The sequence below is a fragment of the Nicotiana tabacum genome, chromosome 2 (genome assembly GCF_000715075.1).
Source record: "Nicotiana tabacum cultivar K326 chromosome 2, ASM71507v2, whole genome shotgun sequence".
Lineage (NCBI taxonomy): Eukaryota > Viridiplantae > Streptophyta > Magnoliopsida > Solanales > Solanaceae > Nicotiana > Nicotiana tabacum.
This window is the reverse complement of record NC_134081.1, coordinates 71,511,630-71,528,068: the sequence shown is the minus strand read 5'-3', so window position 1 is coordinate 71,528,068 and position 16,439 is coordinate 71,511,630. Positions and strand designations below refer to the sequence as shown.

At 37.4% G+C, this 16,439-nt stretch overlaps 1 protein-coding gene across 1 annotated transcript; it reads left to right on the top strand.

The window, feature by feature from the left end:
• Positions 1 to 10,254: 10,254 nt before the first annotated feature.
• On the top strand, positions 10,255 to 11,019 carry LOC107822585 (uncharacterized). The gene has a single exon (XM_016649136.1). The coding sequence runs from the start codon at positions 10,255 to 10,257 to the stop codon at positions 11,017 to 11,019; it is 765 nt and encodes a 254-aa protein (XP_016504622.1).
• Positions 11,020 to 16,439: the final 5,420 nt, after the last annotated feature.

Here is a 16,439-nt window from a genome sequence, read left to right as displayed (position 1 = left end):
AAGGGTAAGTTGAGTCCACGGTATATTGGGCCGTACAAAATTCTTCGACGAATTGGACAGGTTGCTTACGAGTTAGAATTGCCATCTGAATTGGAATTTGTCCACCCGGTATTCCATGTATCTATGTTGAGGAAATGTATTGGAGACCCTTCTCGGGTCGTCCCTATCAAAGATGTACAAGTTACAAAGGATCTATCATATGATGAACTGCCAGTGGCTATATTAGATCGACAAGTCCGCAAGCTGAGAACAAAGGATGTAGCTTCCGTGAAAGTATGATGGAGGAACAAGAATATAGAAGAAATGACATGGGAAGCAGAAGAGGAGATGAAGTCTAAATACCCTTACCTATTCCAGAGTGAAGATAACGAGGATGTCGGGGGAAAGAAGGACGCATTATAAGGTGAAACGGCTCTATGAGATAAGCAATAGCTTGTGAATACTCTTTTTTTAATACAAAATGGTGATATGCAGATAATGTACATATCCATAATGCTTTGTATAGTCTTGTATGGCCATAGGTTGGGTTTAACTGCTTGCAAGTTTGGCTAGTGTCCATTTTATAAGGGAAACACAGCCGGAAATCTCCGTCGGAATCCACGATGAGTTAGACACCCCATAAACCCTTACATTCGAGGACGAATGTTCCTAAGGGGGAGAGGATGTTACAACCCAAATTCGCATATCATAGATCACGCCGTAAAGTAGTCGACGTAAATCCAAGAAGAGATTATCTTTGAGATGATAATAAGTTAATCCTATTGGTCTTAAACGATACAAGGGTGTATAAGAGTGGTTAACAAGTATTTGAAGTTAAGCTAATCAAGGATGTTGTAACCCGTATTTTCGGATAACACTAGAGGTGATTAACTATCCCAAGAGGTCTTGTTTTAATGTATTTGAATCATATAATATCCGCATCATAAGTCTTGAAGTCAAGCGAGTTATGAAATAAAAGTCGATAAAAGTTGTCGCAACTTAGGTTTATAATTTTACTTAAACTTTAGGTCAAATGTTACTGCATTTTACTCCCAATGTGCTTGGAATTATGGGGTGATCTACCTATCAAATTGAATATCTATGAGTCTAGTTTCCAACGCATTAAACCGTTCGTCGATACGATCTCGGAATAGAGAGATATTCGCGTTTTCGCGAGAGTGCGCCAAGCTGCTCTCTATGGGGCCCACAAAGGCGGTTTAAGACATTTGGACATATATAAGATAACTCAACCCCGTTTTAAGTCATTATTTTTCAGTATATTCAGACCTTATAACCCTAAAAACATTCTCTCAAGGTTCTCTCATGATCCAAGACCCAAACAAAGGGCAAACAACACAAATCAAATGTCGGGAATCCCGTGGTGCTAGTAAGTTTCTTGTTTTTCTTGTTGTTGCTGATTTTTGTGTTGTTCCAGCTCGTGTGGGAGGTTGTTTTAAGTGCTTTATGTTCTGTAAATACACCTTCAAGTTTTTAATATCAACCCTAGGTGATTTCAAGTCTTCTAAAGTAATTCTAGTGCCGAAAAACCCGAATTAATTGCTAGTTTCGCTTCCTTGTTCTTGTGGCAGAATTGAAGGGATATTTCGTGGAACATTAAGGTCAAATTGGAGTTGTTCTTTCTGTTTAAAGACTAAGGAGTCGTGACATTTGCATAGCTTGAGGTTGGGCAGTATATACAAGGTATGTGAGTCTATCCCCTTCATTCTCTTGCACGACTCCAATTGTACATAATGTAATGAACGAGCTCCCAAAGATACTCTACTCTTAGAAGCTAGCAGTACTTACATTGCTGCCCTTCTTATGAAACGATTGATATTGATGTTACTTCTCTTATTCTTATATTATCAATGTTGTTGGTAGTTCCTGATTCTTATAAGATTCTTGATGAAGAGTTAATCCTAATAACGTGTACGAAGGATTACCGACCTTACGTCACTCCGAAAGGTTCAAAATATGATTCCAACGAGTCCAGCATGCATCATATATATGTATCTATTTTACTCTACCGAGCCGCGCTATAGTCGGCCGGGTATGGCACCTATTGTGCAACCACTGATCAGTTGGGTTTTACCGAGCTCCACATGGCCGGGTACGATTCTACCGAGCCCTATGATGGCCGGGTACGTTTTACCGAGCCTATTATGGCCGGGTACGATATGATGATGATGATGCCCACAAAGGCATATGTTTTAAACGTTTATGTATATATATATATGTATGTATCATGTATTTCATGTCAGTAGCCCTCAGAGGTACCCAGATGTCACAGGTTGTATATTCCCTATCACTGTTTACATTATTGTTCTTACTTATGCTATTCTGCCTTACATACTCAGTACTTTATTCGTACTGACGTCCTTTTTATTTGTGGACGCTGCATGTCGTGCTGCAGGTCCTGATAGACGGGTAGACGCAGCTCCCCCATCACAGTAGGCTATCCGGTTCAGCGTTATTGGCAAGATCCTTTCTCCGGACTTGCCGTGGTCTTGGTATGCATTTTTGTTATAGACCTTATGGGTATGTCGGGGCCCTGTTCCGGCAATGTTGTAGCACTTATGTTCTTTTAGAGGCTCATAGACAGGTGTCGACTCATGTATGGTTTGGAATGCCTTGTCGGCTGATTTTTGTTGTATAGTCTTTCATGGCACCATGGTAGCTCGTACCTTATATATAGTTTCTTGACAGTCTTGTCGTCCCATGTTACGTATGTTCATGACATTATCTTTCATTGTTGGATGTTCATGATCCATGTCTTTCATTTATATTGGTCTTGTCGGCCCTTAAAGATAATAAGGAAGGTTAGATAAAATGTACGTTGGTGCTCGGCAAGTATGGCCTGGGTGCTAGTCATGACCCTCCAGTTGGGTCGTGACATATCCTATATTGTACATATTTTGAAAGCACTATCAAAATCATCAGCTCACAACCGTTGTTTCAAAATCCGTTTTCTTACAACCATTACTTCTAAAAGTTATGGAGTTAAATTTAGTCGGTCAAGTTCCTCATTTCGTTTGATGTTACGATAAGAAAAACTTACTGCAAAAACTAAGAATGTTTTTGTTCTGCGACCTCGTGGTTTTTGGGATTCTTCACAATTTAGTTTTTTAATTTCTCTTCTTTAATCTTTGAGTTAATTTTAGATATGGGTCTTTAAAGTTTGTTAGTTGTTTGAATTGGGTGTTGTTCCAATTGATTGGAAACATCAAGAGGAGTTTAAAACTTAAATTTAAAGTGATTTGTAGTAGATTTAAGTTAGAGTTGAGTTAATATTATCATGAAATCACTTAGTTTACATGGAATATTCATAAACTAGCTTGATCGATCTTTAATTATTATTGAATCACTATGTTTATCCTTAATAATTCATAGAATAGTTCAATTGTCATTAAACCACTTAGTTTATGTGTGATAATTTATTAAATAGCTTGATCGATGTTCAATTGTTATTGAATCACTATGTTTATCATAATAATTCATAGAATGACTCATAGTTCATCAATTACCATTAAATCATTTAGTTTATGTGTAATAGTTCATAGAATGAATCAATTAATCATCAATTGTCATTAATCACTTAATTTATATATAACAATTCGTAAAATGGCTCAATCGATACTCAATTATTACCGAAGCACTATATTTATACCCAACAACTATCTCAATTGTGCCATCGGCTATAAAAGTTGTTACCGACAATTTCTTTAGTTGCCAACAACTAGAGAATTTGTTCTAACAATTTTATGAGTTGTCAAACAACTGCTTTAGTTGTCCTAATGATTTCTTTAGCCGTCCTGACAACTGCATCAATTGATTGACAACTTTAATCGTTGTTGGCTTACATCTACAAGAGTTTTTCCAACAATTTCAGTTGTTGTTCGTCAACTTCAGAAGTTGTCCTCCCGTTACGCTAGTAGTTATAAGATAATTACGGAAGTTGTTGGGAAATTTCAGCAACTTTAACAATTTATGACTATTTGATGGTAGGCTAGGGTAGTCAAGCTTTTCCTACTTCATATCGGGGTGAGTTGGGATTGGATAGGGTTGATCTTAGACGATTTGTGGTTAATATTGAGTCCACACTATCATTTCTGTTTTTCTTAGCCCCGAGCCTTAATTACTGGTTAATGTTATTGCATGTCATCTATTTTGATTTTTATGATGTTGTTACTATCTCTATAGTTTATGTTGATGATACTGATGAATTGTCCCTTGTTTTATATCCGTCTTCCTGAGACGAGGGTCTATCGGAAACAGCCTCTTTGCCCCATCGGGGTAGGGGTAAGGTCTACATACATACTACCCTCCCCAAACCCCACTTTGTGGGATTTTACTGGGTCGTTGTTGTTGTTGTTGTTGATGGTAGGCTAGAATCGCGTGTTTTAGTCCTAGTTTGTACTCTAATTATTGTATTTTACTTGTGTTTGAGCGTAAATGTTAGTATATTGCACTTATTATGTGTTTTATGCCTCGCATGAAGTGATTTCGAGTTTAAAAGATATTCGGGAGCTAAATTGAACAAGTTGGAGCTTTGAAGTCTGAGTAAAAGCCCAAAAAATTAAACCGGGATCGCGTTCGGGGGTCGGGAGCAAAGTTTGGATGTCAAAACGCGAAACAAACGAAACACTCTGGAAACCCTTCACAGTCGCGGTGCATGGGGCGGCGCGGCAGTGTATTTCTGTTGCTGCCCGTCAGAACATGCTCTCTGAACTTCTCCACTAGCGCCCCGTATAGGGTGGCGCATGGCGCGGCGCGCCTGTGCAATTTTCTCAGAGTATTTGTCCTGTTTCGACCTGAAAAACGTAATTTAGCCTAGGGCCACTCCTACAAGGTATAAATACACCAAAAAGACATTTTTGAAGGGACTTTTATCCTTGGAAGCTTTGGGAGAGCATTGGAGGCTACACGACACGAAATTCCATCATCTTTCCATCAATTCAATACGAGAGTTTGGATTGTAAAATTAGATTTATGCTTTTTTATTCTTCAATTATAATTGTGATGATTTCCTCCATGATTATGGAGTAGTTTACCTTAGGGTTTGACGGATATGGTGTGTTGATAAATATTTGTGGATTTTAACTCTAGTTCGTGCTTGAATTCGTTTATGGAGTTTTGAATTATTGCAACTTTATTCATCAGTTTATTTAATCGGAAGAGGAATATCTTGGTGATTATCTTTGCATTATTTTATTTGATTTAATTCATTGATTCTCTTAAGTAATCGAAAGAGCTTGTTGAATTGTTGATCAAATCAAGTTAGGAGAATATTCGAGAGACGTTTTCATAAGAATCAATCCATTAACGCATGCTTGTATACTTCAAAGTGCTTATACTAGTTCACCTCGTAGAGTTAAGATTTAATCGAGAGAAGAGTCTTGACTACACGTTTGAACTAATCATTGAGTGAATTCGTGAGAATCTTTAGAACATTAGAGTGAATTAAACTAGAGTTAAATCCCAAATAGTTATCTTGCACCTATCCTGTCAAACCTTTATTCCTCACATTGATAAGAAACCATTTCAGCGAATCTCTAACTCCTTGTTGTCAATTGTCAATTGCTTTATTTTAGTAGTTAAACGTAGTTCATAATCATTACAAATCAAGCTTTGGTCATCCTGAATAGCGTTAAGCTAAAAATTACTAAGCATTGTTTAAATCCAATCCCTGTGGAGACGATAATTTTACTATACTATCTTTAATTAGCGAGCATCAATTTCGTGTTGTGTTTTGCGCTCGTCAATTTTTGGCGTCGTTGCATGGTATTGGCAATTAATAGTGTTCAAATTAGTTTTTGGTGCTAATTCAAGAATTTATTCTATTCTATTCTATTTTTCTTTTTTATTCTTCACGGGTTCCTCTTTCATGTGCAGGCAACAGATTGACGTCTCTGGTGTATGACTCGATCTTCTTCAAAGGAATTGATTCCATACAATCCAGAGGTAGAAAAGAGTCTGCGACAGTTGAGGAAAGAGAAAGAACTCACCGGAAAGTTCTTGGGGCAATCTTCAACCCAAGAACACATGGCTAATAAGAGTGAAGATGAGGCAAATTTAGCTATAAGAGAAGCAGCACATCACAGAGAAGAAGCTGCAAGGATAGCAACTGAGGCAGCCCGTAGAGTTGATGATGAGACCGTCAACGATGATGGGGGCCGAAGATTCAATCTGAATCGACCCTTGATTGAAGATCAGTTCGAGAATGCGGGTGCCAGGCCTGGTAGAGCGTTAGGTGATTACGCCAGACTAGACTATAATCAGGGACTGTCCAGTGTCAGACCTCCACCAGTAGCAGCGAATAATTTCGAGTTGAAGCAAGGCTTGCTTCAAACTATCGAGAACAATTGTGTCTTGTCGTTTTGCCTTCTAGAACCCTATTCCCCTAAATAAGACTCCCCGTATGTGCTTTTAATGTTTTATGACTTGCGGGGATGGTTAGTTCAGGAATTGGAAGGGTTCTGGTTGAAATCGGAATACTTGGTTCCCTAGTTGGCTTTTAAAAGGGGTAAGTTTGACTTCGGTCAACGTTTTGAGTAAATGACCTAGGAATCAGGAGTTGACGGTTCTAATAGGTTCGTATGATAATTTTGGACTTGGGCGTATGCTCGAATCGGGTTTTGGACGACCCAGGAGCGTTTCGGCGCTTAATAGTAAAAGTTGGCTATTTGAAGGTTTAAAGTTCTTCAAATTTAGTTTGGAGTAGGTTTTAGAGTAATCGAAATCCGTTTGGAATTCCGAGTCTGATAATAGTTTCGTATGGTGATTTAAGACTTGCACGCAAAATTTGGTATCATTCCGAGTAGTTTAAGTATGTTTAGGCGCATTCGGAGTAAGTTTGAAGAATTTGAAATTTCTAAGTTGAATCAATATGGTTTGGAGTATGATTCTTAATTTTGATGTTGTTTTACGCGTTCCGAGGGTTCGAGCAAGTCCGTTTTATGATTTCAAACTTGTTAGTATGTTCAGGCGGGGCTTCGGGTGTTAACCGGACGAGGCTCGGACCAAGTTGGAACTTGGGAGCAACAGCTGAAGCTCCCAGCTTCTAGTGTAACCGCACCTGCGCATGGACAACCGCAGGTGCAAGCTCGCAGAAGCGAGCCACAAGCCGCAGAAGCGATCAAGAGGGGGTCTGCCAGTGACCGTAGAAGCGGCGTGGTGTGCGCATAAGCAACCATGCTTATGCGATGAAGAGCCGCAAAAGCGAGACCACAAAAGCGGAAAAACGTCCGCAGAAGCGGCCAGCGCTGGCCCTGTGTATCATCGCCAATGCGTCCCTCCACCCGCAGAAGCGGAACCGCAGATGCGACCCTCTGCCCGCAGATGCGAAAATCACAGAAGGCAGAACCTTCATTTAAGTCGGGGTTTGAGTATGTTTGACCCATTTTCTCCATTCTTGGGCAATTTTGGAGCTTCTTGAGAGGGGTATTCACCTAGCAACTTGGAGGTAAGTTAATTCTACCTATTGTGAGTTAAATACATAGATTATGGGTAGCCTTTAACATGTAAATTGTGAAAATCAAGGGTGTAGATGAAAAACTTAGGTTTTGATAAAAATGAGATTTTAACCACGAAAATGATTATGGAATGGGATGAAAATTGTATATTTGAGTTCTTAAGGTTATGGGTGATAATTTTCTCCGAAAATTTTCGAAATTCGGGCACGTCGGCCCGGGATGAATTTTAGGAATTTTACCAATTTGGGTTGGGTAATTACTCTAATAGATAAATTATGAAATTTTGAGTATTTATTGATTAAATTATATAACATTTGGCTAGTTTCGGATTTTTCGGCACCAATTGAGGCTTTAAGGCGAGATTGTGATCGGGAAGTGAACTTTGAGACGAGATAAGTCTTTTGTCTAACCTTGTAAGAGGAAATTTACCCCATAGGTATTTTAAATAAATATTTGTTTCTAATTGTGGGGGCTACGTACGCACGAGGTGACGATAGTCCATGCTAGTTACTATTATGCTATTGTCTGGGTAGTATTAGGACCCAATTCATGAACTATTTGGAATTTTGCACTATACTTGTTAAATTAAAATGCCTAAATTATCTTAGAACTTGTTAGAGAAATTTCAAAAAGTAGTTAATGAAATTTGTATTACCTTGGATACAAATCTTTAATAATGTTTAAGTCAAATGCTTATAAAAATATTCTTCTCTTCTTGTGGAGCAGGCCGAACGCCTCGGCAGTAGATAGATGCATCTATGGATCGTGTCGCACGTCCCTCGGCAGTGTACACGTCACTCTGGATTGGGTCATACGACCTCGGCATAAATCGTGCTTAATAATAACAATTATACGATGCTTTGACCTTTTATTGCAGCTTGTGAAGATAAACGATTTATTAGAAATTATTAAATTATGAAAGAATTATTTATTTCTGCTTGTTAAAGAAATTATTGTTATTCACATAAATCACGTTTACTTAAATATTTTTATCTTTATATTATTGACCCATAGTGAGTGTCGAAGTCGGCCTCTCGTCACTAATTCTTCAAGATTAGACCTGATACTTACTGGGTACACATTGTTTACACACTCATGCTACACTTGTTGCACTTTTGTGCAGGATCTGAGACAGGTGCATCAGGCGATCCTACCGGTGCGCATCCTCGATATTCTGAGGTCTAGTCGTGAGCTGCCTTTCCTGAGCCATTCCGCAATACCTAGTGTCTCTCTTTGTACTTGCATTCTGTCTATTTTATGTTCAGACAATATTTAGAATTTTTGTATAATCTACTAGATGATCATACACTTGTGACATCAGGTCTTGGCACATACATTTGTAGAATTGTAGTTTGAAATTATTACTTTAGTTTTTATTTATTTAGACTTTTTATTCTTCTTAAATCTTGCAAGAAAGAAAAGTTTAATTACTCGAAAATTTATTAAAAGAGGAAATATATGTTTAATTCACTAGTTGGCTTGCCTAGCGGTGATGTTGGGCGCCATCACGACTTATGGATAAAATTAGGTCATGACACTATCCAAAACAATTGTATCTTCATAGGAAAGGTGAATGAAGATCCTAACACTCACTTGATGGATTTTGAGGAAATTACGAACACCTTCTGGTACAACAGAGTGTCAAAAGATGCAGTATACTTAAGGGCATTCCCTTTTTCACTGACGAATTACGCGAAGCACTAGCTTCGTAGCTTATCAATAGGGTCGATCAGGACATGGGAAGATATGACTGGAAAGTTTCTTGATAAATACTTCTCAGCTGCAAAAACAGTGGAGTTCATAAGGAAAATTCACAACTTCTACCAGACGGACACCGAAATAGTTTTCGAGGCTTGGGAAAGATTCAAGGAGATAGTGAGGAATTGAATTGTGGATGAAACTCCAGGACTTTTGGGATGGACTGACACCTCTCTCACGACGAACTCTGAACAATGCAGTTGGAGGTCCTTTATTGAAGAAGACACTCGAGGAGATTGTGGCAATTCTTGATGAGCTATCTGTAGATGCTAACCAATGGTCTTCTGAGAGTAATGATAGAAGAAGATCTATTGGGGTTCATCAAGTAGATTCTAACACCACAGTGCAAGCCCTACTAGACGCCATGGCCAACGAGATAAGAAAGTTGACCTTAGCCAAGGTCCAAAGCCAACCATCACTAGTTTGTAATTTATGTGGAATGGTCCATCCAACGCATGAGTGTTAGGCCGTAGCTGCAGATGAAGTGGTAAATGTTGTGGGAAGCTTTGATAGAGGCAACTACCCAAGTGGTATTAATTTCAATTCTACGGGACAGAGGCACCCAGGCTTTTCTTGGAATTCACCAAGTGGTAGCCTGAACTCATGACAGCAAAATAACTCTTGACCCCAGGGACCAGGAGCTCCAGGCTTTCAAAATCAGCAGAGGCAGCAATATCAGCCTCCACAATCTAATCAGTCTAGCATGGAAGATCTAATGAAGGCTTTTATCATCAAGACAAATGAGAGGCATGAAACCCATAGCTCAGCTATATGAGAACATGGCGCAGCTATCAAAGATATGGGCACGACTTTTCGAAACCTGGAAAGACATGTTGGGCAACTAGCTACTCTATTATCTTAGAGGGTAGCCGGAACGCTCCCTGCTGATACTGAAAGAAATCCAAAAGAGACAATAAATGTAGTGCCTTTGAGGAGTGGGTACGAGTTGGAGGATCCCATAGCAAAGCAAAAGGATGAGCCGATTGAAAGATAGGTGGAGATTGTGGAAGAGCAGAAAAATGATGATATTCAAAAAGGTGAAGGAATGGTAGAGGATGATCTCAAGAAGAAGGAGAGGGTTAGAGCTCAGAAAAAGAAGAAAAATGATAATTCAATAAATAACGAGACTGAAGAGAGCAAATACATGCATGCTCTACCTTTTCCTCAGAAGCAAAGAAGAGAAAAGTTGGATAAACAATTTAGGCGCTTTTTAGAAGTGCTCAAGCAGGTGTATGTGAATATACTTTTCACAGAGGTGCTTTCACAGATGCCAGCTTATGCTAAATTCATGAAGGAGATATTGTCCAAGAAGCAAAAAGTGGAAGAGACATCGGTAGTCAAGCTGAAGGAGCATTGTAGTGCCATCTTGAAAAATAAGCTTCCTAAAAAATGTGGAGATCGAGGGAGTTTTACTATACATTGCTCTTTAGGAAGTACTAAATTTAAAAACTCTTTGTGTGATTTAGGTGCTTCCATTAATCTTATGCCTTTGTCTATTTTCAGGAAATTGGAGGGAGAGATTGGAGAGATCAGGTCGATCCTTGTGTCCTTGCAGCTGGCGAATCAGACCACAATCATATCTGAAGGAATAGTGGAAGCTGTGCTGGTTCGGGTAGACAAATTTGTGTTCCCAGTGAATTTCATTGTGGTCAACATGGAGGAGAATAGGGAGGTCCTACTAATTTTAGGAAGACCCTTCTTGGCTACGGGCAGAGCAATTCTAGATATTCAGGAAAGGCAGCTCATGCTCAGAGTAGGGGATGAAAGGTTGATCTTCAAAATGGAAGGAGAAAGGGGGGCCCTAAAATAGCAAATCAGAAAGAGTGAAGCTGATAAGTGTGGGGTATACCCAAAGAATGCAGACAAGAAGCTCTCAGTGTGGATGTGTGTACTGGGTCAGGCATGCAAAGGAGATCCCGACTAGATGAATCAGGGAAATTTTCTTTACCTCTTGCTTTTTATTTGTGTGTCATGGGGACATGCCACAATTTAAAGTATGGGGTGAAGAATGTATATATGTATATATGTGTTTGCCGTCGTTTTTTTGATTCTTTTGAGTTTTTTTTTTTTTTTGACTTTTCCCGACGATGGATTTTCTCGACTGTCTTCTTAAGGGATCAAAATCAAAGAAAAAATATTTTATTTTCTTAGGTAGTGTAATAATTTTTTCTTGGTTTTTCTTTGTGCAGCAGTTCTTTTTCAAGGGTTTTTGTTGAACCGAGTGTAGTTAGTTGGTTTTTAGTAGGAGTAGTGAAGTCTTGTGCTATGTATTAAAATGAAGATGACTTTTCTTGACTTTGTTGTGCCTTGAGAGCGGTGAGTGCCTAGGCTCATTTCTTGACTCTTAAATAAGTGCCTTAATTTGTGTGATTGTAACTTTTCTTAACTGCTTTGACTAGAGAGTCGGTTGATGTCTAGAACTTGCCCCATGTGTGTGAGGTTTTGTGCCAATATGTGTGTGAGATTGATGACTAGAGAATCGGTTAATTTGCCAATATGTTGAGGATTGTGATATTTTGTACATGTCGGTTGATGTTTAGAACTTGCCCCATGTAATTGCAAAGAAAAATAATAGTCTTGTTCAGTCTAGGAAGTGATATAGACATTTCTTTGTTGATCCACATATATGCTTTTACCCACCTAATGAATGTGTATCATATTTAACCCCTTTGAGCATGTAATCCTATTTCTTTGGCAACCACCTATTTTTTGGTGATTATCTTTGTATTATTTTGTTTGATTTAATTCATTGATTCTCTTAGGTAATCGAAAGAGCTTGTTGAATTGTTGATTAAATCAAGTTAGGAGAATATTCAAGAGACGTTTTCCTAAGGATCAATCCATTAATGCATGCTTGCATACTTCACTGTGCTTATACTAGTTCACCTTGTAGAGTTAAGATTTAATCGAGAGAGGAGTCTTGACTACACGTTTGAACTAGTCATCGAGTGAATTCGTGAGAATCATTAGAACATTAGAGTGAATTAAACTAGAGTTAAATCTCAAATAGCTATCTTGCACCTATCTTGTCAAACCTTTATTCCTCACATTGATAAGAAACCAATTCTGCGAATCTCTATCTCATTGTTGTCAATTGCTTTATTTTAGTAGTTAAACATAGTTCATAATCATTACAAATCAAGCTTTGGTTATCCTAAATAACGTTAAGTTAGAAATACTTGAGCATTGTTTAAATCCAATCCATGTAGAGACGATAATTTTATTATACTATCTTTATCAATTTCGTGTTATGTTTTGCGCTCGTCACTACTGTAACAGAGTGGCTCTATTGACATAACATAATTCACAGAATTATTAGTATTCGTTAGACCACGATCACTAATAAAAGCAATGTCAATTATACATTACAAATACAATACAAACTCATGAAACTATACCATGACATGTTCTTTCATCTCTGCTCTGTTTTCTCTCGCATGTAATTTTTCATGGGCCAACCTTTTTGCATAAGGAGCATTTATTTTTCTTGCTTGAGAATCCTTCCTTGACTGCAGGCTTCCTCTTCATGTGCTTTTCAGCAAAGCTGACCATGCAAGTAATAAAAAGATCCTCTTTATCACAATTTAACCCAAGCATACAAATAATAATCTCAACTAATTTGTCTTACATAGCATATTCACAAACCTCTATCGGTATCTCGACCTTTCCAACGTCAAATATAACGAATAGGATTCTCCATTCATCTACCATGTAAAATAACTTCTATGATTATTTTGTCCCTCATTGGTGGTCACAATACCTAAAGTTATTACAAAGATACATATTTCAGTGGTCCTTACAAAAGATAGATTCATGAAACAACTTTAAAATTGCTATAAAACTTAGTTATTTGTCCATGCAACTCTTCAGTCGTCCCACAATTACCAACAGTTGTCGAACAACTTTAGTAGTTGTCAGGATAACTTCTGTAATTATCCAACTATTTTTTCCAATAACTAAAGAAGTTCTTCACAATTGCATTGATTGTCCCAGCACTAGTTAGTTGTTCAGCAACTACATATAGTTGTCGGATAGCTATAGTAATTGTTGGGACGGTTGTTCTATTTGCCAGACAGAAGTCCAATAACAATGAAAGTTGTTGACTGAAACAACCAAGTTAGGTTCACTAAATGCAGCTGAAGAACGAATACAAATTAATCTTGAAAAACTACCGGCTATGTCCATTTATAAGTAGTTTATTATAAAAAATGGTCAATTCATATAATATTACTAATATTAGCCAAATATTATCAATATTGGCCAATTAGCTATTTGTAGCCAAAACAAAAGGTCAAATTTTTGCTTTCTTTCGAGTGAGTATTATTAGAATAGATTGGGTACATCTTAAAAAACTTGAATCTCAGTTTTGGGATGATTTGGTAGAGTTTTGAGGTGATTTGAATTGAAAAATCTAAGTAGAAGATGAACATGAAATATATATATGTATATCACATTGTGTATCACATATGTATCATATTTGTATCAAATATATATCAAATGTATATCCATGTATACCTGTGTGTAAGATACATGCGTGATACTTGTTTGATACGTGTGTCACAGAAGAAAGTTTTTTTAAACTCGATTTCAACTACAAATTCTGATACCAAATCAGTCCAAATCACCTCCAATATTCCTCAAATTTTGTATATTGACTGATCTATATGTTTCAATGAATTTCAACTATACACATTGAAAAAAGTCCTTTTTTGCTTAGATTTTTGGAATCTTGTATATAATTTTGTGTATTTCATCACCTTATTTGCTACCTTATCCAAAAAATTTCCTTTCCATCTTGCATCTAATGTTGATGATCACGCTTAAAAATGTGAAAGGAGATCTTTGCGTGTGAAAAGAACCTTATTTATTTGGTTTTTCAATTTTTATATATGGTTGACTAGTTTTGGTAAGTCTATTATTAATAGTTAGAAGTTGGTAAGTTAGGACTTATTTGGGACATTTCTGTAAGATTCTCATTAATCTTTTTCACTTACCAAAAAATAATGAATGGTCCTTAGAAGTAATTTTCAGCTTAAGAACAAACCAAATATAGTCCGGAAAAATAAATAATATTTTTTATAAACAAATCTAAAAAACCTATTCTCCACAAATATTCTCAATAAAAATACAAATGCAATCACGAAATCTACTAGTAATAAATTATTTTAGAGGAGATTAGATTCCTAAAGAAGAAGAGGAAAAAGAAAATGAAGAAGAATGAGGAGAGGATAATGAACAGTAATGATGACTGCGAACATGGGAAGAAGAAGGCCTAGGAAAGAGTTTGGAGTTTAGTGGTAATATTTAGAGCCTCTTTGGAAAGTGGAAATGGATTTGAGTGTAATTACATAGTTTGACATGTTTGTTTGGTCAAGTAATTACTTGGTCAGCATGGAATTAATTGGGTATAATTACACTCTCCAATTCTCAAGAAGAGGTGAGAATTGATGGCAATTACACTGTGTAATTACAAGGTTGCCTTAATTTCTTCCCTTTTTGTTTTTATTTTAATTTATTTTCTTAATAACTTTTTATTTCTATTATTTTAATTTTATTTTTACTTTTCAATTTCTTTTAAAATTTTAAAATATATTTTTCTTTGTACATTATTTATCTTTTATTTCTCTACCTTTAATTATTGTGATTCCATGTAATTGCTTATATTTTATTTTTTATTTATTTTATTATTCTATTTTTTGAAAGTACACCTTCTAATATTAGAAATAATAAGTCATTAACAAACTTGGTATATAATGAGTGATGCAATTAAAGTGAAATTTCGTTATTGAATATGGTTATAAACTTACTATGTTTCTTAATCTTAAGTTGTAGTGGAACTTACTATTATTATGTTGGAATTTGACATATGTTAAACTTTTTTTTTTGAATTTTAAAATTATGTTATATTCATGGTTCCATTTTATTTGTTTTAGTAGTATTGGCTCATATTGCATGTTGATCATTTTTTAGTTAGAATTGATAGATTAGTTTTGTCAAATATTTGAATAATGTTATGATATTATATTTATAAATATTAATTTATTTTATCAAACATGAATTCCATGATGTTCAACGTATATTTTTAGTTTTTGCAAGTATCTAAACTACAACAACAACAACAACAACAACCCAGTGTAATCCCACAAGTGGGGTCTGGGGAGGGTAATATGTACGCAGACCTTACCTCTACCCCGAGGGGCAGAGAGGCTGTTTCCAGGAGACCCTCGGCTCAAAGAGGCAACAAGAGACACTATATTAGTACTATCAATAGACTCATAATAAAACAACATAAAGTACCATAAAATCCATAACATAACATAAATACCATAAAAACAAAGTAACAACAATATAAGAGATATAGGAAATACGAGAAAGATGTAAGGTATTAATACACAGGAGATAAAGCCCATCATCAGTAGTTGATCAATAGCATCCTAAGACTACTTCCTAACTGGCTAGTCTCACTCTAGTGCGCTGTAACAAAGACATCACAATTTCCCTAACCTACCACCTTAATGCTCGATCTCCACAATTCCCTGTTTAGGGCCGTGTCCTCAGTAACCCTAAGTCGCGTCATATCCTGCCTGATCACCTCTCCCCAATACTTCTTAGGTCTCCCCCTACCTCTCCTCGTACCCACCACTGCTAGTCGTTCACACCTTCTCACCGGTGCATCAGTGTTCCTCCTCTGAATGTGCCCGAACCATCTGAGTCTTGCTTCCCGCATCTTGTCCTCCATGGGGGCCACACCCACCTTCTCTCGAATATCTTCATTTCTAATCTTATCCTTCCTTGTATGCCCGCACATCCACCTCAACATCCTCATTCTGCAACTTTCATCCTCTGGATGTGTGAGATCTTCACCGGCCAACACTCGGTCCCATACAACATAGCAGGCCTAACCACTGCCCTATAAAATTTACCTTTCAGTAACAGTGGCACTTTCTTGTCACACAGGACTCCCGTCGCTAACCTCCATTTCATCCACCCCACCCCTATACGGTGTGTGACATCCTCGTCGATCTCCCCGGACCCCTGAATAAACGACCCCAGGTACTTGAAACTACCCCTCTTAGGGATGACTTGAGAATCAAGCCTCACTTCCACTCCCGCTTCCGTCGGCTCTGCCCCAAATTTGCACTCAAGGTATTCCGTCTTCGTCCTGCTCAACCTGAAACCTTTGGACTCAAGGGTGTGTCTCCAAACCTCTAACCTCTCGCTGACGCCGCG